Source organism: Chrysemys picta, chromosome 2, assembly GCF_011386835.1.
Source record: "Chrysemys picta bellii isolate R12L10 chromosome 2, ASM1138683v2, whole genome shotgun sequence".
NCBI classification, from domain to species: domain Eukaryota; kingdom Metazoa; phylum Chordata; order Testudines; family Emydidae; genus Chrysemys; species Chrysemys picta.
In genome coordinates this window covers 78,700,137-78,723,439 of record NC_088792.1, presented here as the reverse complement: position 1 = coordinate 78,723,439, position 23,303 = coordinate 78,700,137, and the positions used below count along the sequence as shown (strand labels likewise).

The 23,303-nt window shown below is 40.1% G+C and overlaps 1 protein-coding gene across 6 annotated transcripts in view; it reads left to right on the top strand.

Annotated features, from left to right (window-relative positions):
* Nucleotides 1–2,579: 2,579 nt before the first annotated feature.
* Nucleotides 2,580–23,303, top strand: part of TOPAZ1 (testis and ovary specific TOPAZ 1) — a 97,861-nt gene continuing 77,137 nt past the window's right edge. For 2 of the 6 annotated variants that reach the window (XM_065583555.1, XM_065583554.1), the window contains exons 1-5: nt 3,061–5,005; nt 6,848–9,389; nt 14,686–14,753; nt 15,051–15,181; nt 18,063–18,130. In XM_065583555.1, the coding sequence (XP_065439627.1) occupies nt 3,712–5,005; nt 6,848–9,389; nt 14,686–14,753; nt 15,051–15,181; nt 18,063–18,130 (4,103 nt within the window). In that variant the 5' untranslated portion in view covers nt 3,061–3,711. The other 4 variants (XM_065583559.1, XM_065583558.1, XM_065583556.1 and 1 more) reach the window with 4 other exon arrangements.

The following is a 23,303-nucleotide window of genomic DNA, read 5'->3' as shown; positions in this document are numbered from 1 at the left end:
CTGAGTCTTTAGCCTTTAAAGGGAAAGGACTACACTGTCCCACTGTGTGCTACATTTTTCATATTTTATTTTCCATTAATTGTAGAAGGATTGGATCCTGCTTTCTTTTTATATTCTAAAGTACAATAAAGAAATTAAGGAGATCCTATAAAGTTGATTTAAGCCTAAAATGTAAGTACTTTGAGAAATGAGATTTCACAAAACCTAGCAAAATCAAATATTTACATATTCTTTTAAATTCCAATTAAAACAGCATTTTTGTTAAAATGTTGACACATTCCTCTGTAGTGTTGGCAATCCCTATGTTGTTGAAGGGTGCTAGCTAATGCATGGGAACCAAAAAGTGAAATTGACTATACATGAAAGTGAAAATAACTAGTTTATTTTATTGTCTTTATCTGAGCTAAATGACATGAAAAGAGTGAACAGTGCTAACTGTGAAAACTGAGTTAGTTTATAAAATTGTTTCCATTTTAATAACATAAGGTTTTAATAATAGAGGTAAAGAAATTAGATTTTATTAAAATATTTTAACCTCACAGTGTCTCTTTAAAGCCTTGACTCTTCTTTCAAGAATTCTAAAGCACAGTCAAATTGAGGAACTTGGATGGGCCCATTCCATGCCAACTTTTTTCAGAAAATTCTTTGAATGGACCACCACCTGGTTTTGCAACACAATCCACAGCTGCTGACAAGTGTCCTTTCTGGAGGTCTGCCTTCCCTTATGATCCTTCTAAAAAAGGATTTTCAAGTAGCATGACTCAAGTCAGTGCTTACACTTCTTAACTGTTCCTCATTTTGAAAGAATCCTTTAAAGTGGATCAATTTCACACAAACCTGGTTGATCCCACTTTTCATTATTGTTCATAATTGTCATCATAAATACTCAATCTGACGCTGAAGCTACAAATCAATAAAGTAATTACTATGACATCATTTCATAGTTCCTTCTCTGTTCCTTTCTGTTGTATCTCTCCCTTTCTTGAGCTTTGTTATGCACCTTAAAAGCCTGTGTTACACATCTAAGTTGGGGAAGGTTGAAATTTCCTCCCCAAATAGGTCAGACATTACACTTTTTTACAAATACCGGGTCTGAAGAATGCTGCTATTGCTGAATGCTGTATAGCTAAACCCCCTTATTGGATATTTTTTGGTTCTGAGGACCTGGAACTTCAGATAAAACCTTGGTTATCTTTACTCCCTGCCTTGATTAGCTTTAATTATCTGCCCACTGTCCTTTTCTGCAGCTTGTATCTTTAACACACACAGGCACTCAGCCTAAAAAAAGATCATAAGCAATAGAAGACGGCATACTGTTTGCTTCCCAGCCTACATGCTGCTGCTTCATTCACAGATGGCTTATGTTGAAAAACCTTATTACATTTTCTCTGCCTCATTTGAATTAATGATACATTATCTCCATTTTACAGATGGAGACATAAAGGCATTTGTGAAATTGACTTGCCTAAGGTCACATAATGAGCCAGTCCATTGGACTAGTATCTAAATCTATTCACTCACAGTCTGTACTCTAACTCCTAGTTTACCTCATTAGCCCTATTATTTAGAATATATTAAAACAAAAATGTTTAATATTCACAGGTCACAGTCTAGCGTTCCTGAAATGTGAATGCTATCAGGCAACAAGTCAAGGTGCACTGGATTTTAATCAGGTATCTTCTCTTTCAAAGAACATCCAAGAATAGTGTTGGAATATTGGGTTAAACACATTTGTTAAGGTATGTACAATGGTGCCACTACTACTATTTTTAGTTTAAAATTATTAAATACTACTAATTATTTTAATTTTGATAGCATGTGTTGGTAATGTAAAACTCCTTTAGAACAATTCATTTATACATTGTACTATTCTGTACACTTATGAATTTTTAGAATGTTTGCATAATTCTAAGACACAAAAGAATATTCTTCTCTTACTTTGTGAATTTTGTGTCTAACAAATGAGCTATCACTAAATTTGAAACTGAAGCGGTGTCTTTGGCTATCTCTCTTGCAAGCTAACAACTTTCCACCATTGCAGTATTTACTAATAAATACATGTAATCCCTTTGGAATTCTAACCTTATTAAAAATAGATATGGATAATAAGCCAAACTCTGTTGACGCTCCCATTGAATCTGGTTCATTGTGGACAAAAAGAAAAATGCAGACTAATTTCTTTCACTGGATAAAGTGCTTTTTTACTCATTTTGAGATGAATATCTAATGTTCTTCAAATTCATACTTGAGTACACTGCAAACTGATTTGATTTTTAAAATAAGCATTCGGGGTTTATTGCAGGTTTGTGAACTCGGGAAGATAACTTAATCCTCAACTACTGTTAGGTTAAACTACGTTACACTTAGTGGGTTGTCAGGTTCCATTCCTAGCCTATAATCTAATGCATATTCGGTTTAAAGTAAACTTTCAGACCGTATTTAGTACTGATAATGTGCTATTTGTGGTGATTTTGTATTCAAATGTCTTGCTTTAAAGAAACAAAAAGAAGGGGAAAGACTCCTCCACAAAGGGTAACTAACTTAGGACCTGACACACCCAAAGACTACTGGTGAGGAAGGGGAGAGGTTGAGATCCTAACTAATCAGTTCCCATTTTAGACAGTGGAGGGCCCCGCCTTCTTTCCGTGCGTCTGAGTAGGTCTGTAGCCTCCACGTCTTCCTTGCAAAGGGACTAGAGATTCCTCTTTCTCTCCTGCGAGCTCTTGCTTCCTAATGCTGACTATGCCGTGCACGCTACATAGGGAGTAGTGGCTGCATTTTTGCCACCCGTTTACTCGATTTACCCCGCTCTGGCTTGGACAAAGCAGAGACCAACCCCATTCAAGCGAGTGTGGGAGCGGTCGGGAGCAGGTGCCCCGGGCATACGGAGCCCGGGAGCAGCTGAACTGCTCTCCTCAAGACGGGGAACAGCAGCCTCACAAGGTGCTGGGGCAGCTCGAGAAACGCTGTGGCGCCTTTTTCACAGCTCGGCCTGCGCCTGCGCAGCTCCCCTGCCTTGTGACTCTGCGCAGGGGGCCGCGCCGCGCCCTAGCTGCTGCTGGGGAGCGCGTGAGGGGGAGAGCGAGACGGGGCGGGCGGCGGCGAGGCCTATGCTTGGCAAAGGCGCTGGCTGAGTGAATGGGGTGGCGGGGCGCTGCGGGGCCACGGCTGGAAGCAGCAGGGCAGGGTGAGCAGATAGGCGGGTGTGAGAGCTGGAGCGGCTGCCGCCCGGCTTAGGTGCTGGCTGTGAGGGGCTGCAGGCAGCGGCGCTGGCCGGGGATCTGTATTTGAGCTCACAGATCTTTAGTTTGTGGAGGGAGCGGAATTCAGAGCCCTCGGGGCGGGGTGGAGCCCGTGAAATCTTTTCTCTGGGTCGGCAAGAGACTCAGAACAACCCCCGGCAACGAGCAGCAGGAGGGTGGCTGGGGGCACCTCCTTTACAGGCGGGTGTAGCTTTCTGTCCGAATCCTGTTGCTCTGCTAGGGGCCCCACCGCTCAAAGTCTGAGTCCTCCTGGCCCATTGGGAGCTGTGTTTAGGAGGCCATTCAGGTTGTCCCTGAGTTTCCTCACCATCGGTCCTGCTTTCTACCCAAATACTGAGGCTGGCCAGGTTGGTTTGTGGTATAGCTGGGGGACTGGTTTCTGCCGTGGCCGCTTGTTGCTAAAGGCAGTTTTTCTGCAGAGCCTGGGGGCCCTTTCCCTGCCTGCAGGATGCCACAGCTAAGATCTCGGAAAGTGCAGCTAAGCAGGGAGGCACTGACTGCTACGATAGGGCCCTGCCCACAACCTGTGGATGCAGAGATGGGAGCCCACTCTGGGGACTTCTCTGCGGCCAAGGGGAACCCTCAGCGGGAGGCAAAGAGAAAAGCAATGCATTCCTTATCCTGCTCTTCATCACCTATCCTGTTCTCCAGTGTCCCATGTGAGCAGCTCACATTCCCAGCAGTAGCATCTATGGAGGAGCAACATGGGACTAATACGAGGCTTGTAGGTAAAAGAAAGGAAGGGAGACGAGGCTGCAGAGGAAGAGGCATTGCTGCTGCTGGAGGCAGAAGAGAAGCAGCTTTACAGGTTTCAGACCATGCTGCAACTAAAGTCTGGGAGAAGGTGATGGTGCCAGTAGGGAGGTGTTGGGAAAAGGCTATCTGTAGAAAAAGAGGACAGGGATTGCAGCAGTTTTCCTCTGGAACTAGGTTGGAAGAGAAATTGGCAACAGGGATTGAGGGAAAACTAAGAAGTAGCTCCTCAGCAAAATTGGGGCTGTTGGGGCCCCAAGAGGGATTAGGAAGCCCAGGGAAAAAGAGCAGACATTCCTTAATGGAATTGAAGCTACAAATTCCATGCCCCAAGGAAGAACTGGTGAGTCCAGAGAGGAGTGACAGATGCACCTTGTCAGAACCAGTAGTGCTGGGGCCTGGGAAGGATGCAGGGAGCCTGATAGCACTGGACGTGCAAATCCCAGACTCTGAGAAGGAAACAGTGAGCCTGAGTGAGAGGAGCCCATGCACCTTGGTAGAACTGGGGCTTCAGAAGGAAGTGGGGAGGCAGGGAAAAAGGAGCCGGCGCTCATTTTCAGAACCAAGAGTGCTAAGGCCCAAGGAGGGAGAAGAGAGCCCAGTGAAAAGGGGCAGATGTTTGTTGGCAGGGACAGAGTCTTGGGTAGAAGCAGGGAACCTTGGGAAGAGGGGCAGGCGCTCCTTATCTGTCCTGGGACCCCAGGAGAAAGTAGGGAGCCCGGGGAAGAGGGACAGATGTTTTTTAACAGAGGGGAGGATGTCAGGGCCTCTAGATGAAAAAAGGAGTCTGGGGGAAAAGGGTAGGCAGTCTTTGGTGGAAGTGAAACTAAAGAGCCCAGGGAAGAGGGGCAGACACTCATTGGCAGTGCTGCAGCCACAGAGACTAAGCCTCCAAGAAGAACCAGTAAGCCCAGGAAAGAGGTTCAGGCGTTCCTTGCAACTACAAAACTCAGGCACCCAGGAGGAAGTAGGAAGCCTGGGGAAGAGGGGTAAGCACTCATGCACCACTGAGGAATCACATCTCCAGAGCTCAGGTCCCCAGGAGAGTACAGGTAGCCCAAGGATACGGGGCAGGCATTCCATGGTGGTACTACAGCCACACAGTCTAGGCCTCCATGAGGGAGCATGTAGCCCAGGAAGGAGAGGCAGGAGCTCTTCTGTGGAACTATGGCTACCAGGGCCCCAGAAGGAAGCAGGGACCTGTGGGGAAAAGGGTAGGACTTACTTGGGGGGAGCAGGAACCTCAGAACACAGGAAGAGGAGCAGGGGCTCCTCAGCAGATGAAAGGGTGAAGATGGTGACCTGGGCTGCTTCTCAGTCAACCTTATTGCCTCTTTTTAAATACCATTCAAAGTAATATCCCACTAGCAACAGAAACAAAAAGTGCACTTGGGGGTAGTTTTTTTTTTTGTGCATGTTAATTGTGATTTTCTCAAAGTGGGACAACTTGAACTAGGGAGATATTTAAAAATAAACAAAGTTGTAAATTTTGCTGAAAGATACAAAGTAAAATCCTCATAAGAGGGAGAGATTGTACATATACCTGTAAAATTAATTGATTTGTGAAGGAATTTCTTTCTAGTGAATTGGAAACTTGGGTCAGGTCTATGCCCATAAATATGCAGGTTGGGAACTAGGAGCATTGTTGTTGCCTCTAATTTCTTGATGGATATACGAACTTTTTTCTGTATTGTTGAAAATAGTATTATGTATTTGAGCCCTTTTTCAGATAGGCATGATTTATTGCAATAGGAAAAACTTAAATACTGAAATTATAATCTATTTTGAAAATTTGAGATCTTACTAAACTAAGGTGCTTGTTTAATGGTTTTCAACCTTTTTTCATTTGCGGACCCTTAAAAAATTTAGAATGGAGGTGTGAACCGCTTCGAAAATCTTAGACATACACCTCTACCCCGATATAACGCTGTCCTCAGGAGCCAAAAAATCTTACCGTGTTATAGGTGAAACCGCGTTATATCGAACTTGCTTTGATCCGCCGGAGCGCGCAGTCCCGCCCCCCAGAGCGCTGCTTTACTGCGTTATATCTGAATTCATGTTATATTGGTTCGCATTATATTGGGGTAGAGGTGTAGTATGTGTCTCCCCTCTTCCCCCCCCCCGGACCACAGATTGAAAACCATTGCCTTAGTTTAATTATTATGTGAAGTATTATTAACTTTCTCACAGAGTTTTACCAATATTTTTTTTTTTCAGATTTGCAATGAAATGTTCACAAATACAATTTTTAGATATAGTGAATATTTCCTGTTAAAAGAACAGTAATTTGCTTAGTATAATTTGCTTAGTATAATAAGGAATTTGTCTTTCTGGTTTTTCTTGAATTAAATTTTTAAACGGGCGCTTTTTTTTTTTTTTTTGCTCCGGTGATCTTGAACATGTAATTTATGAATATATTTATTTCAACACATAATATGTGAACATAAGGCTTTGCCTAAAATTTAAAAGTGGGAATAGTATCTAGCATTTTCTTGCAAAAATACTTTAGTTTGATTTGCCAGTTGGGATATGTTTGAAGTTACTATCAGTTCATTCAATTTTTTTTCTTATAACAGCCTAGCATTCTGTAAAGACTTTATATAACAGATATTTTAAGCCAGTTAATATGCTAGTTATTTTCTGTATGTAAAAATGTTAGTCAGAATGTAACACAACTACATTTCACCTGTATAGTTTTTATTTGGTAGATAATAGTCTTGAAGAACCATGTGTGTAGTATTTTTTCTAAAAAGGCAATAGTTCAGTTTTTTCTTAAAGCACTTGTATTCGTGTGTAAGACTGACTGTGATTCGTTTTTTTTTTTAAATCAGCAAAGAAAAAAATAATAGAAGTTAAGGAAGACTCAGATGCACAGGATGGAAAGCAGCTAGAGACTGATCTAAATATATCAAAAGATTATAACATAAAGAAACCACTAGTAGCTTACTCTGAATCTCTCCAGGTAGCTAAGTCAGATGGAACTCTGAGCAAGATACCAGTATGCCCGGGTTTAAAGACGGGATCTGCAGTACAGTGTAACAGGAGAAGAAATAGACTCACCAAGACCAGATGTTTACAGAATTTGGATGTAAAAGTAACTGAAAATAAAGCGACAAAGAGCAAACTGGTAAAGTCTAAGGGTGAAAAGTGCAGAGAAACCCCAAATTATCATCATAGCTTGCCATCCACAGTAGAAAAGAATCCAGTTGTAAAATTATATGACTGTCGTTACCTTAATACATTTGTAAAGTCTTCAGTTGATGCAACCAACTGCAGTTACAAAATTGGTGGTGGATTCTTGCATGTAGCACAGGGTAAGAGAGAGTCTTTTTGTCCTGACAGTGTTATGGGACAGAGTGATATGAATAGCAAGCTTAATGTAATGCAGATGTCCACACAGAAAAGTATATCATTTGACAAAGAAGGAATATGCCAAAATAGAAAAAATTGTCAAAATGAAAACAGTAAGTGCTTGAGGGAAAGAAAGTGGAGTATTGATAGAAAGCCCAGGAAAAGGATGAAACTTTTTGAAAAATCATCAGTCCAGAATGTTCTCCCAGTTATGGACAACAAATACTGTGAATATGAGTTACATATAGAAGATAAAACTGCCACAACAGACCCTTTAGCAGTTTTAGAGTTAAATAGCAATGAAACTACTTCCTCATCTTCGTTTGATCAAAAATCAAATCCCCATCTAGAACCAAATACTCAAGAAGCACAAAATGGTTGTACTGCCTCGGTTAATAGAAAAATGCACTTGAAACCCTGTGCAACAGAAGGTAGTTTTGAGAATAGACTTCAGCTATCTGAAATTGCAAAAGGAGAAAAGGGTGGTTTTGATTCAGAAAGTATAGAACAACAAGACCGCTTGAATATCTCAAATAGTCCAGAAGTGATTACTTTGATTAATGACAACATTTCTGATTACTACAATGATGCCAGTTGCCAAAAGAGAGAGAGGATAGTGTCAAATGAAAAACTGATAAGTAATGTTGAGAAATTACAGCTATATAGCTGTCAAAGAATAGTACCAATGTCTGGTAAAAATGTTTGGCCTCGTGAATCATGTGCTAGGACTTCTGAATGGTTTCATAAAAATCACGTGTCTGTCCTGGAAAGAAAAACTTCAACTTCTGGTTCTCAGGAATGCTCATATGAAAACAATACCGAAGCTGTAAGAGATATGGTTTTAACTGATAACTCCAGGCAATTAGAGCTAAGTATGTTAGAGGCAGAAAGTGTCAAAGAATCTGCATGTAAAATAACAATGGATTCTAACATTGAATGTCTGACTTCTGTTAGAACACCAGAGTCATCATTATTGGATATTTGTGGGACTTTGAGAGTCACCTGTAATGAAAATCTAGAGTCATCAGTGGATAGTAGTCCCATAGCTTCTAAGTCTGAAGCTGTCCATGAAGCTCAGGTGATCTTAAATTTGGCAGTAAAACAAAAACAAGATGATAAAAACAAAGGCGCTTTAGCAAAGAAAAATCTGATGATGGCACTCCATGATGGTATATCTGAAGATGACAATACAAGTAAAATGATTGTTAATCATAAGACATCAATGATGAAAAAAACAGTTACAATTCCAAACTTATTGAAAATGTTATACCCGGGAAATCTATCAAATTTCAAAATTCCTTTACGCAAAAATAAAACTGAATCCAGGAAAGTGGACTGTATTAGATCATTAGATAAAGAAACATACAGTCCACTGGAACGTCTTCACAAATCTGCTGCTGCTTCAGCAAGGCAGAACAGAGCCGAGGAGAATTCCTCTATAGTAGTCTCTGAGCAGCAACCTATCTCTGAAGAGGCAGATATCTCTGTAATCCCCTCAAAGGAAAATGCTGACCAAATGAGCAGTAAGGACTTTGGCAGTGGTGGTTCTGAAAGTCTTTCAAATGAAATAAATATACTTTCTGAACATGTTTCTACATATCAGTGTGCTTTTCTTGAGGGAGAATTGGAGTCATCTGCTCTTGAGGATGTTACTGACTCTTCTGCTACTGCACCTATAGAGCAAAGTCGCACACTAGATTGTTCCAGTAAAACAGTTGACCATTCTGTTTCATTAGAAATGCATGATGATGATAAAAAGAAGTCAAGAATGGATCTTGCACAGAGTAAGATTAAAAACTTTCCAGATGTTCTTAAGGCTTATGAAGATGATATTCTTGTGATTGATGTAATTCAGGATGACCCTGACCTTTTTGGAACCACTGATGAAGGGGAGCTTGCATTCACAATGAACCATGTGACTGAAAAGCACTGTAATATCAGTACTACCTCAGAGGAAAAACAGGATGTCAAGCCAAAATGCCTTATCCTTCCAGAAACTAAGGATTCAAGGGATTACTTTAGGTATGCATATCATTGCTTTACCTTCATAAAAAATATTTGTGTAATACTGAGTACATTGAGACATCAACTTAGTTCAGTCCAAGTATTCAGGTTTCCCCAAAAACGCTGTATATGTGTATGTTTAGTAGAGTGGGCAGCACAGTTATGCATTCAGTGTGAACAGAAACAGTTTCATGAAATTGAAAAAAAATCAGCGAAAATTGACTTTGGGAATTTAAACATTTTTTGGCAAAGTTCTGAATCCAAACACAGCGTATGGTTACTGCATGAGAACCAGAAAGTAAAGCTGATTATAAACCAAAGTAACTGAATTGGTCAGGCTGAGTGAAATGGAAAAAAAAAATGCTGAAAAGGAAATTAATTATTTAAAATTCTTTTTAAGTAAGATGTGGGAGTAATACTGGTAATGCTGTAATGATGTATATATGAATTATCTCATTAGTGTCCCCTTAATGATAGCTTTATATTGTAGTATGGCATTTTAAAATATAACTTTTTCTATTGCTATAACTTCTGCTGTTTCTGCATTCCCATGAGTAAGTGATTTTGGTTATCCAAATAGTAACAATACGTTTTTCTCACATGCTGAATAGTTTTTAAAACTATAATTTGTCTATTAGGTTCTAGTCAATATTTTTACCAGTCTTGCATTGTGGTGTTTGATCTATACATTGAGATCAGAGTAAGGTACAGTAAAGGAGGGAGAGCAGAATTAAACGTACTAGCAACCTTCTATAAATGGCAGCTCACCATGTGTGTTTAGAGAGACTCAAAATCTTTTTATAGCTGCTTGATATATTAGCTGTTGTACAAAATTGGTAATCTTATGAGAAAAGTATAAAACTTGCATAGAGGTTTATAGTACAGGATTTTCTCCAAAGATGTGAAGACAAGTGCCTTCCCATTCAATTTTTATTTGCTTCCTCTGTTCATGCTCTTTGCTCCCTGTCATCTTTACCTTTTTTTAGGTTAATACTACAACTAACATTTTAAACTATTTTTTTTAAATATTGCCAATTTCTTACCTTGAAATCCTCCCTTTCCTGAAACTATGGTGTACAAAGGAGGAAAGTAGGAAGTTTGCTTAGGGTAGTGCTGAAGTGTGTGATTTAAATATACATTTTAAAGTTTAATTTTAACTGTGTATCTTAGAATCTCACTTTTGAGAAAGTAAAGGAGCAGCAAAAAAAAACCTAAAAAAAAACAAAAAAAACAAATCCAAAGACCTTTAGTCTTAGTTTCTTAACTCATGCAGATAAATGTTGGTCTCAGGGTTTGACAGTTTAGTGCTCCAAGAAGGTAACATTATTATTAATAGAAAATGAAGTTTTCTGTTTCTAGAAGAAGTGATAGATCATATTATCGGTGTTGCAACAGTATTTCTCACATGTTGCCTTACCGCTGATCCTTAAGCATGAGCTAGGGGAAATATGTCTAAGGATCAGTTCCCATACCCATTTATTCCTTGTCCTTTTTACTAAGGGCCATCCAGGGTACCAGTTAATGATGTGTTTCATGATACGAACATATGTTGCTAAGAGCTGAATGGAGATCACATTGTTTCACGTAGATAATTGGGATGTCAGATTGAAATCCTGTGGAAAGCTTTGTACGTCCATTACCAAACTCTTGAGACATCCAGTCCACATGGTTTTTCATGTGCTTATAACCAAGGGTGAAAATTTGTGGTGACTGCTGTAGTTTGAGATCCCAGTTATCACATGTTCATAACCAGGTGTCAGATTGAGGAGGGAAAAGGTGGGAGGTGCTCTTCCAAGATCTTACCCGAGAAGGCACCAAAATGAGACACTGCCCACCATGCATTTTGCAGATGTTCAGCATGTTTTTGCATGCTCTCTAAGCTCCATTGAGCTCTTTGAACTTGACTCCGCCTTGGTGGGGTTTCAGTATGTCATGGGCTTTGCTGGCTCCTTGATTTGAGAAAACAATAATTGGTGGTATCTCCCAAGTGCCACCTTCTTTTGGCATCAAGATGAGACTTGACTCACAGTATATTGTATAGATCTGTCATTCTCCCTCTCCTTACATACATGAGGAATGAAATAATTTAAATGTCAACATTATTAACTATCACTGGGATTTGATTTAACACCTTAATGGATGAACAAATATCAGACCTATTGTTCCCAGTCTCTAGAGACTGGATTTTTCTGCCTTGGTTACATTTGTTTCACGTTTTTGATGTTTTCTTCACAACTATAACAACTTAGAAAATTTGTTTTTAAAAAGAAGCTGTGATTCTGAAGAACAAAGTACTAGCTTCAGAGAAGTGCTGGTACAGTTAATTGGTACCCCTCCCCCACACCTGTTTCTGGGCCCTGGCTCATTCCAAAATACTCACCTTTGGGCTGAAACTTTCTATTCTTGGTCTCTACCTGAATATGACTTTTTGGTGTTTGAAGGAGGAAAAAAGTCAGTTAAATATTTTTTTCCCATTGTTAAACAACAAAAACCAAACCAAAAAACCCCCACCCTAAACATTCTTTGGGGAAAGCTTGAAAAAACATTTGAGAACTGTTTAGTTTTAAAACAATCTGAAATACACCATATCATGGTGCATATATAGCTGAAAATACTTTTTAAAAGGTGGCCTTAAATGTTGATATGATACAAAGCTAGCTAATTGTATAGTGATTTACAAAGCAGGGCTGGTCAAAACATACAAGTGCTTAAAAGCTAGAGAAGGTTGTTCCGCCTCTCAGGCCATGAGGCCTAAAGTAAAATACTCAGGGCTGGGAGCCTAAAACTTCTGAGCTCTTTTCCCTGTTAGTTGCTGTGTAATATTTGCTCTTATATAATACTTCAGTAAAATTTTCTTAGGTTTCACAGCATCTCTGTACAGTAGGACTTAAATATAACTCCCATTGTATAAATGCTGAAATTGAGGCTCATAAATTAAGAAGATTATCCAAGGATTAGATGTGTGCACACTCTCTAATTCAGGCCTGCTCAACTGATGGTTGGGGTTGGCAGTCTGGTTGGTCCAGAAAAAGATAATACTTCACCCAGCTTGTCTCTAAAAATGAAAATGTAGGAGTCTGTAGCTTGTCAGAACCTTCCCTTGATTTGCCATGGAAAGTTAGTTATATCGGCTTGCCAGATTCTTGCATCATACATTCTATAATTTATGCTCTATAATTAGCTTTTTCCTCCTAACTCAAAATCGAGGAGCTAATAGACTGTTAGTTGCTATAATGGGCCAGTTCTTTCTTGTCTCTAGGCTTCTTTTAGGAGTCAAAGCATTGAAACCATGTGAATGGTAGTTGCTGTATCCTGATGAATATGTTCTCTATGTGCAATGGCAACTTTAAGGGTTTACTCTTCCACATTTTTCATCTCTAAGTTTTTGGACATAAAGCAGAATTGTTTCCACTGCTATGAGTTCTAGCATAGCATTTTCTAGCTTCAGTCACAGTGATTACTTAAGTTGATACAATACAATATGCCCTGTGTCTTGCCTGTTTTGGTCTCTTTAAGAATGACCCTGAGTCTGCTTCTTGTGTGTGGATGACAAGCAAAACAGTCTCTTTTTGATCATTGTATCTAGTGTTCAGACCTGACTAGCAAAGCAGTCTACATGGTGAAGATCAACCAAAAATAGCTCATTTGCCTCTAAGGCATCAACAAGAGCTCCTGTACTTAAACAGTAAAGTGTGAAAATCTTTCTAAATTCAGTCTTTATGATAGGGAAATCTCGTTTTTGCTATCTAGAATAGAAAGCTCACAGTTGTGGTTGATTCAGTACACAATAATGTGAAGAGTTTCTTGTCTAAACTTGGCCTGCAGCATGCCATTTGAAAAGCCCACGTTCACTATACCATCTAAATTCAAGCCAAGCATGTTTAACTGGAGCTATTCTAATTCCTAGACCTTCTAATACTATTTCTATGGGATACCATCAGCTGTTCTATATTTCAATTGTGCTACATCAGCAAAGACGGTATATTTTCCATTCCTGCATGACTGTGACGTACATAGGCTCGTTACTCAGATGTAGGCCTGTGAATGGATCATCAGCAAGTACAGTAATAAATCTAAATTTCTGAGACAACCTCAGTTGTTTCTATAAAGTCTTTCATACTTATTTTAGGATACTTTGAGCCAAGATTTAGGGCAATTTCAATTCTCTACAAATAAAATAATGTTTGGCAGGTAAGCAGATCTTCTGACATTCATTTTACAGAGCAGTTAATAATTGTGAACAAAATAACACATTGTCTGATCCTTTGCATTTCATATGACTAACAAAGATGTCACATGTTGTGGGGAGAAACACTTATAAAAAGACTGCTTTTAATCAGAAAGTTCCATATAGTTTCTGCAAAGTAAACATTTTGTTTGACGTGAAACTCATGGATAATTAACTTTCTATGAATTTTTGTCAGTCCACTGAGATATTTGTATTTAAGCCAAGTGTCTATATACATTGACTTGTGCATAATGCAAAACTTTGTACTCTGTTTGCTAAATTTCCCCAAGGTAGAATGTTTTCATTCCTACCTGCCCTCTCTGTTCACCTTGCTAAGACTGGCAGCTCATTACTGCTGTGCCATGATGTTGCTCAGTATGCCCCCAGGTCTCCTCAGTTGCCTTGTGCAGTTTCTTGCCTGCTGAGTAATTCTGGTTGCACTTTTCAGATAACACTTTTACTTGTTCCTGGTTTCTGGGAAATAGGAATTTTTCAGACTATATCAATTTTTAAGCCACAATGTTTGTTGAATGCAGTATTCTTCTTTTCCTAGCTTAAATTGTGTAGTATTGCCGTACTGTGTTTCACTCCAGAAGTGGGTGAAGTCTACGTAAATTAGTAACATTTTCAATAAATACCTTTTGAGATTCATCTTGCAGAAAAGGTGTTATAAATATTTTGAAATTGGTGAACTGGTTAACTAACACAGTATTTACAAATCTTCTTTATTTTCTGTAACTGCTGGATTTGTCTGACCTTTGATGTGAAAGATTCCCCCAACATTATTTTAGGCAAAGGTGTGTTGAGGAGAAAAGCCAAAATTGAAGAACTTTAATAATGTAAATATTACTACTATACTTACGATAATACTAAAACAATTGTGAATGTGTTTAGAAGGATTTTCAAGGAAAGCAATATGTGAGTGTAGAAAAACTAACTCATAGTGGGACTGTTATGCTGTAAACATGTTCTGTCCACAGCTGAAAGCATTCATTGTTGGACTGGAAAGCTTTGATTTTGTGTAGTTAGGTTAGGTTAGTCTGCCTCTTTACTAGAGATTTGAAATGTACTTTTTGTTTAAAACAGAGAGAGTCCCATTCAAGAATCTGGAACATTGAAATCTGTCACAGATTCATATGATGCACTGCTAATGGGTAAGAATGGAAATTTTTAAAATGTGTAGTTAGGGAGAACAGATATGTAGGTATTCAGTAGCAAAACCCATACCTTAATTATTTTCTAAAATAAATTAGAAAATTTGTCAGATCAATAGTATATCCCTTCTTGCTTCTCTATTACTGTAATATTTACTTTGAAGAAACTCTTTAAGCTTTCATATTGAAATAATTCTATACAAATTTCACATTTAGGAAGCAATATGAGTTCTTAAATTTCATTGCTATAACAGCTTAATATAGAAGACTTCACAGTAATATGTTCCACCTTTTCAGCTAATAAGATTCAAAAACATGATTCCTCAAGTGGAAGCTGTCCTTTGGGAGGTGTAATTGAGGAGTCTTTTGAGGATGGGCAGCTGATTGAATCAGATGAACTCTTAAAGGATTTTCATATGGATGAGAAGGTACTAAAGAAAGTACATTGCATTATGTCACAAACTAATCTAGGCAGGAATGAAAATAGTTCACATAGAATATCCTAATTACTAATGGTATTTCATACTCATGTTACACTTTAATTTTATGTAGTGAAGGGTACAGCTGCTTTTCTAAAGAGGGTTTTATTGATTACTTTAATATGTGCTGTAGACTAGGTCAGAGTCTTATTTGAGAAACTATTTTTCCGTTTTGTTACTGACAATTCAATTTAAAATTTTAACTTGAATAAGATATTACCATATTAATTACGGTAACATTACTCATGTCTTACCAATAATATAAATCAGGTTATTCTAATAAAAATATGCACAAACACTGCATTATATGTCCATTAAGACTGGTCTGTATATAACATACCTAACTTCATTTCCTTGCTTTTCTTGCTTTTTGTTATGGTATCAGATGTTCTCCACTTTGCAGCCTGCTTTGGGCCTGCAGGGGAAAGAAAAAGCATTGGCCCACACCCCTCTTCTGCTGGACTTAAGAAGGGGAAGAGAGAGGCTCTGTGGCTGATTGGTTGTGACAGAAGGGATGCTATATAAGCTGATTGGCTCCCTAGAACTTAAGAGGAGAGTTTATAAGCCCTTACCCCTGCCCAAGGAGACCATTCTACACAAGGAAGAAAAATTCTTCCGTCCACCCCTTGAAATTAGAGTAAGACTCTGTTTTTTGGATCCTGTGGCCTCATGCTAATTACCTTTTTGAGATTGGGAAGGAATTTCTCCTCACTGCCAGATTGGCCAGGGTGCTGTGGATTTTTTCACCTTCCTCTAAGCAGCCCAGGGTAGGTTAAGTTGTAAAATTAATTCTGTTGTATCTTGGCAGGTGCTCAGCTCAGGTAGGGATCAACAGGGGATCTGGTTCCCTGATAAACTGGAATTGGAAGCAAATTCGCTTTAGTGGGTGGGTGCTGTTGGGGACTGATGGCCTGTGATACAGAGGAGGTCAGACTAGATGATCTGTTGGTCCCTTTTGGCCTTAAACTGTGACTCCATCTCCTAAAGAAAATGGGGTCAGGGCTCCCTAATGTCAGAGGCAATGGATAGACAAACTCTTCACCACACATTTAACCCTCATATGAGGGAGGACGACGGAGCCCCTGCAGCGGGCTGGGACCAGGTTAACAGGGTGAGAGGAGTGATAATAAGTACTCCGCTGCAAGGTATGGATTACAGAAGAAGGAAGGATGACCTGTACTATAGGAGTAATTCCAAGATAGCTCCTATATGTGTTACTTAATAAAGTTGCAGCCTAGTTAAGCCACATTCCTGGTGTCTTGTCTTGTCTTCCTGTAGTGTCCAAGACAGCAATATATACCAGGTAGCCAAACTCTGGCTCATAAGAGCCTCATGCGGCTCTTTTACAGTTACAGTGCAGCTCACAGAACCCCCTATGTCTTCACCATTCTCCACCTACCAGACTTGGGAGCCTGGGACCTCTGCCTTGCAGCAGGGTGATGGGGGTAGGGGCGTCTGCCTAGTGGGGAGAGGAGTGTCAGGGCTACAGCCCCATGGGGCATGCCTGCTGGGGCTCAGGACTTCAGCAGGAACGGGGTTGAAGCCCCGAGTCCCAGCAGGTGCACCCCGGCTCTCGAACTAATGAAGATTGTCGGACGCGACTCAGAGACTCAGTAAATTCGGCAATCCCTGGTACATACCCTCTACTCCTCTCCCCAAGGTATAAACTTTGCCACTTGAACAACCATCATATACCACATATAAGACATCATAACCTCAACTCTTCCTCAGTAGGGATGGAAAATTAGTCATTCATATTTGGAGAAGGAGAGGGTTGAATATATTTGTTTTGAGTCCCCTTGCCAATTTTTGTGTTTTCAGCAACATTTTCCTGTTTCTTCTCTTTCCTGAGGTTCTGTGAAAAAGCCAACAAACCTCAGGTGAAACTAACTATATGGGAAAAACATGAAACAGACTATGGACAATCTGAAAAGGATGTTTTTCCTCTGATCTTTCATTTATAATAATCTTACGTGTAGCAGTATTAGCAACTACTGTTATCTAAAAGGGAAACAAATTTACATTCATTTGACTTTTTCTTAAGCAATTATCTGCATTAGATTTTGTATAGTAAAAGATAACTGCTCACATTTGAGCCCCCATTAAAGTGGAGATGATATGCAGAAACTTTGTGTGTGTAAAATACTATATGTACAAAAAAGAACTAGATAAGTTCATGCATAGGTGCCGACTTTCCCTCTTTCCCGTGGGTGCTCAGCCCCGCCTCTTCCCCCATTCCAACTCCTTACCCAAATCCCCGGCCCCGCCTCCTCCCCTGAGCACGCTGCGTTCCCCCCCCCCCCCCCCCGAGCGTGCTAACGCTGCCAAACAGCTGTTTGGCGGTGACTGGGCGGGAAGCGCTGGGAGGTAGGCAAAGGAGCGGGGTCGCGGCATGCTCAGGGGAAGAGGAGGTGGGGTGGGGGGAGGGAAGCTTGGCTGCCGGTAGGTGTAGAGCACCCATTAATTTTTCCCTGTGGGTGCTCCAGCCCCAGAGCACCCACGGGGTTGGCGCCTATGAGTTCATGGAGGATGGGGCCATCAATAGCTATTAGGCAGGATGGGCAGGGATGGTTTCCCTAGCCTCTGTTTGCCAGAAGCTGGGAATGGGCTACAGAATGGATCACTTGATGATTACCTGTTTTGTTTATTCCCTCTGGGGCACTTGGCATTGGCCACTGTCGGAAGGCAGAATACTGGGCTAGATGGACCTTTGGTCTGACCCAGTATGGCCCTTTTTATGTTCTTACACTGGGCACAATTATGAAAGATTGTTTGATATACAGGATAGTTATCTGAATTTACATTTATTTAAACTATAATCATTTCACAGTACAGATTTTCAGGCAAGTCGGACGCTATAAAAGAAGAAAAAGTAAATATTCATGAAGCTGAAAAAAGGTATGTGTGGTGACATACCTTTGAGTAATGTATGCTATTTCTTCTTGAGTAATGTATGCTAATGATAAAGTGAAAAGCAACTTTTTTTAACCAAATCTCATCTGCCTGATTTTATTTACTCTTTTTTCCCCCACTTTATATCATCACTATTTATGTAGAAAATTAAACTGACATCACTTAATATGTTTACAGAGCCAGAAGTATGAGAGGTGTAATGTAGTTACTGTTTTATCCTGGTATAGTGGACGGAATTTTGATTGTCTGCAGTTAATATATTTTGTCTGACATATCTCAGTGTCTTACCTATTCAGGCATCTCAGAATGAATGCAGTTGAAAATGTATTCCAGTATGGATGATCAGTCTTGAGGTGGTGAACTATAAAGTAGTAATATTGACTATATTTTGATTCGCTGTCTTGTAGAACTAATAATTTGACAAAATTAAAATAATCCAGGAAATAATTGGCTATGATAAGATTTTGTCTAAAACTGCTCAAGTGCATATATTGACTAGTTTTTTACTAGAATATGGCAATACAAAATTCTAGCAACTCTATAGAAAACATTTTTACATATATTATGTTGATTTATATAATAATAGCTTGTTTGGAGCGGCAAGACATTTTGTGTCTAGACACTTCATAATAAAAGATTGGAAATGGAGGGGAACTCTAAATGGAAAAATTAAGAAATTTTCAAACTGAAGAAGGAGGAGACTTTTTTTTCCAAATCAAGTTGTAGCCTAGTTCTTCCAAAAACACGCAAAATGCTTAGGTTGCTGTAATTCTCATAACTATGAAAGATCATAGTCATTTGCTAAATGTGGCTGCTAGTGTGAGCGTTGCAAGAATAGAGGTACGAGTCTTTCATTCTGTAGTGTCACCAGTTCTAGCAGTACTGGACATTGGCTCTCCAGTATTTACAATATAGATATTGGGAGTGACAGAGGTGGTATTCTTATTAGTGTCACTCAATATTTTCAACAGTAGAAATAGTTTTGTTTCCTAACCCTAGTGTTCAGATAAATTTTATGCCTGTCACACTACAAATATTTATTTCCATTGAAAACGATTCCCCAGTCTGTGACGAAATTTATTGTCAATGCTTACCAAATCCACTTATATTTGACCAATAGGAAACTTTTCCAGGTTAATGTCATCAACTTCTACAGAAACTAAGCTTTAATTTTTTTAATTAAGTTTAAGATTGCCAAAGTAATCTTGCAAATGTGAACCCACGGTTAAACCATGAAGTGATATCTGCCAGTTCTTAGTCAGCCCAAGTGTGTCTGTTGCTGCTCAAAGATTTTCTAAGCTGTCACAGAGTGAAAATAAAGAGTGTAAATATTCACTGCTGCTGTTTAGAACTGTGCAGCAGTCAAAGAATTGGATCAGTATCTGTCCGTTCTAGCATGGGAATTCTTTGATCTATAGCAGAGTCAGGCTGCAGAAACTATGTACTGTGTCCCTGAGATAGCAAGACACTTAAGCACATACTTAAATTCAAGTATGTCCAGTTGAAATCACTGGAACTTAAGCATGTGCTTGTGTGCTTTGTGAACTTGGATTGACCCAAAACTGAGAGTGGGGGAAATCTTTTGAGAAACACATGTATCCAGTGCAGCATCCAGGAAACTGGAGGAAAGGTAGGGTAACTGAAGTTTTAGTATCAGAGGGGTAGCCGTGTTAGTCTGAATCTGTAAGTGAGGTTCTTACCCACGAAAGCTTATGCTCCCAATACTTCTGTTAGTCTTAAAGGTGCCACAGGACCCTCTGTTGCTTTTTGAAGTTTTAGTCACTCACTCAGCAACCAGGAAGCTCTGGAAAGTGGGAAAGAGAGAGAGACAGGCTACAGCTACACTACAGAGTTTACAGCGTTGCATCTGCACTGCAGACACTCTAAGTCAATGGGAAATAGCTCTCCCATCGACTTCATTACTCTAGCTCCTGTGAGCTATGGTAGCTATTTCAGCAGGAGAAGCTCTCCCATTGACATAGCGCTGTTGACACTGGCACTTAGGTCTTTCTAGTTGTCACCACTACACAGGTAAGTAGACTACACTGGGCACAAATGTATTTGCATCTGATTTTTATTCTATTTGTAAAATACTGCAAGTAATAAAATCTCATTGCTTTAGTGTGTTTCTTCTGATATAGCATTGGAATAAAGATGTACTCCTTTACTTGAAATGCACATTTTGCAGAGTAGAGAACAAACAGACCTCACTATCTTAAAATTCAGCTTGTGGGGTAGTCAGCTAAATTACTTTAAACTGCTGAACTGAAAGAAATTTGATTTAATGACTATCTACTTAGAGCATCAGAGCAAAAAAGGTTGACTATGAACCAGTTTAATTTACCACCTTGACAAATCAAAAATTGTGAACAAGTTTAGAAGAGTGGTAGCCTGGAAAAGGTTGGCTAGTGTACAGAAATAATTAAGAAAAACAAACTTTTTCAACAAGAATGAACTAAAATAATGATGTACTGCTCTTAACAAGGTGCATGCACAAAAATCCAATATACCAGCAGTGCATGTGTTTGCAAACTGGAATAGGGTCTGGGGAATAAATTTACTTTTTTTTTTTTTTAAACCATTTAACAAATACACTTTCTATGTGCTAAGGTTCACAGATCTGTTATAATGTGTACTTCTACGTCTTTACAGGTTGGGGACAGAACCAGACCTGTTAGTCACTAGCAGCATAGGAATGCTCCTTCCCCTAAGTTCCCTCTAGTTTTACCTGCCACCACAGCAGCTGGCAGCTCAGCCATACCCCCCTGCTGTAGACATTTCCTGAGGAAAAATCCATCTTTATTTCAAATTTTTAGACTAACGGTTTGTTTCATTAACTCCTCTATGCCCAGCTATGTCTGAGGGTTGCACTTGATTTTTTGGGGTGATTGTTCCACTTCCCCTTTGAGGCATTTGTGGTAGTTGGTGTTCCTGCAAGCTTCAGGGTCAGAGCTAGGCTAAAAAAAGTCCCTGTGCTCTTCATTGGGGAGATTGTCTGTCTCTGTGGGCAGAGGTAGTTTCCCTTACAACCCACTCTGGGTGGCGTGACTTCAGCTCCCCTTCCCTGGGCAAGGAGGGAACTGCCTATCAGGATCAGAGAAGCTGGCTCTTCTGAAAAAGAAGCAGCCCAGCCTGGGCAGAGTTGTTTTGGTTCCCTGCCCCCCAGCAGGAAAGGAGACAGGCAAGATTGGAAAAGAACTGGCTCTGGGACAAGTAGCCCCCACTCTCTCCATCTCCACAAGGGGACTGGATTCAGGAGGGCAACGCGACAAATGAAAGACTGCACTTGAAGTCCTATAGTCCATACCAGCCATCACACCTCTGACTGTGGAGTTCAGCCACCTCCTGCTCCAACCTCTCCCTCCACTTCCCTACAGGTTGTGGATGGAGGACACCAGAGACAGCATGGATACCACCAACATTGGAGAATGTGGTAAGGGGGGCTTTGGGCCTATCCTTCTCCCTCTACTGCCACTTCTATAGCAGGTGCATCTTCCCCCCACCCAAGAGAACACTGACTCGTATCCCAGGTCGAGAACACCAGGCAAATCAGACCTGTCTGGACCATGTAGATCCCATGCAACATAGAGGGGCATAGCTTCTAGGAAGCCCATACTTGATCTTCAGACCAGTGCCTTCCTTGACAGACCCATAAGGGGCACATGTTGTGTTAATTTAGATGAAATAAATGGGCCCAAAAAGTAAAAGGTGTTGACGTGACCTGTAACTGCCCGACCCTAAATTGTTTTAAACAAGGTTTGGGGTTTAGTCAACCGACCTCGGCCTATTTAGTAATATGGCAAACGTGTAATTAAAAATCTTTTAAATCTTCTATTAAAGATACAAAAAAACAAGGGAAAACTGTTAAAACAAACTTGAAATGTAAAAAAATATTTTTTTCATTTTAACAACATCCCCTATTCCCTTTTCCTTTAGCTGGAGAGAAATTTTTAGAGTGAAAATCCCTTTATTTCAACAGTCTCTTAGATGGTAATAACTGTCCTTTTTGGGAAAGAGAGAGAAGTAGTTGAGATGGGCTGGTGCTATTGTTGAAATCTGGTCCTGTTTCCTAGAAGACAAGACAAAAGAGACACACACGAAAGGGGAAAGAAAAGAACAGCAAAGATAGAAAATGCAGCTTGTCTCTCTGGTATTGACTCCCTTGCAACCTTACTGCTGGAGAAACACTGACACATCACACTGTCTTATCAGCCACTCTGAGAGCTGGCACACTTGTACCAGGATCAGTCTATTAAGAGTATTGCTTTTAGTTGCCTCTCTGGTCACAGGCTTACAGCAGTGTTGCAAAGTATGCAGTCATGGCTGGCTAAGACCGACTTATTGGACAGAAGGAAAAAGAGAGGGGTAGGAAAAGAGAAGAAATAAGGTGAGGAAGGAAGAGGACACATTGGGAATTGCGGGGTGATGCAAAGTCTCCAGATGGTATTCAAGAGTTAGCTGGATCTGGTGGAGGAGGTGGCATCATCTGGGTCCAGCCCCATCTGGTTAGGACATTTCAGGATTAGGATGAAAAAGGCACAGTGGTATTCTACTGAATCCCAAGGTCCAAGGAGCTGGTTGGGATAGCAGCCATGATGGTGAAGCTTGCTCTTTCCCCTTCTCTCTTGTTTTTTTAGTCAGCCAGTGTTCACATCTGTTCCCTCAAAGCCTCTTTGAGGATCCCCAAAGGAATGTGGGTGGAATAGCCCATCTTCTCATTATTTTGTCCACTAATTAGGCCCAATTTCTGAGAAACCAATTTTGGTTCATGGATTTCCCATACTTCTCTTATTTACCAGGCTTCATCTTAATCCAGTCCTGGAATTATATCAGTAGGCCTCTTTGTTTGGACTAATTTAGTCTTTTGGCCCTTTTGTACCTTTTCCCATCAACACACATTGTTCTAGGTTATTGTGACAGTTTATAGACTTTTCATAGTTGAGTTCACACTTAGGTAAATGCAGGAGGCAAATAAACCCAGCCTTTTTTGAAGACTGGGAGATCACTAGCCACATGTAATATTTTCAGAGTAATAGCTTAATTTCACTCCTCCCTCTGAAGCACTATTATGCGGACAAACTCCCAAAAGGAGTTTCTCATCTTCACAGCATGCAGCAGGGCAGATAATCTTTAGCTCCTAATTTCCCTGCTCACCCTC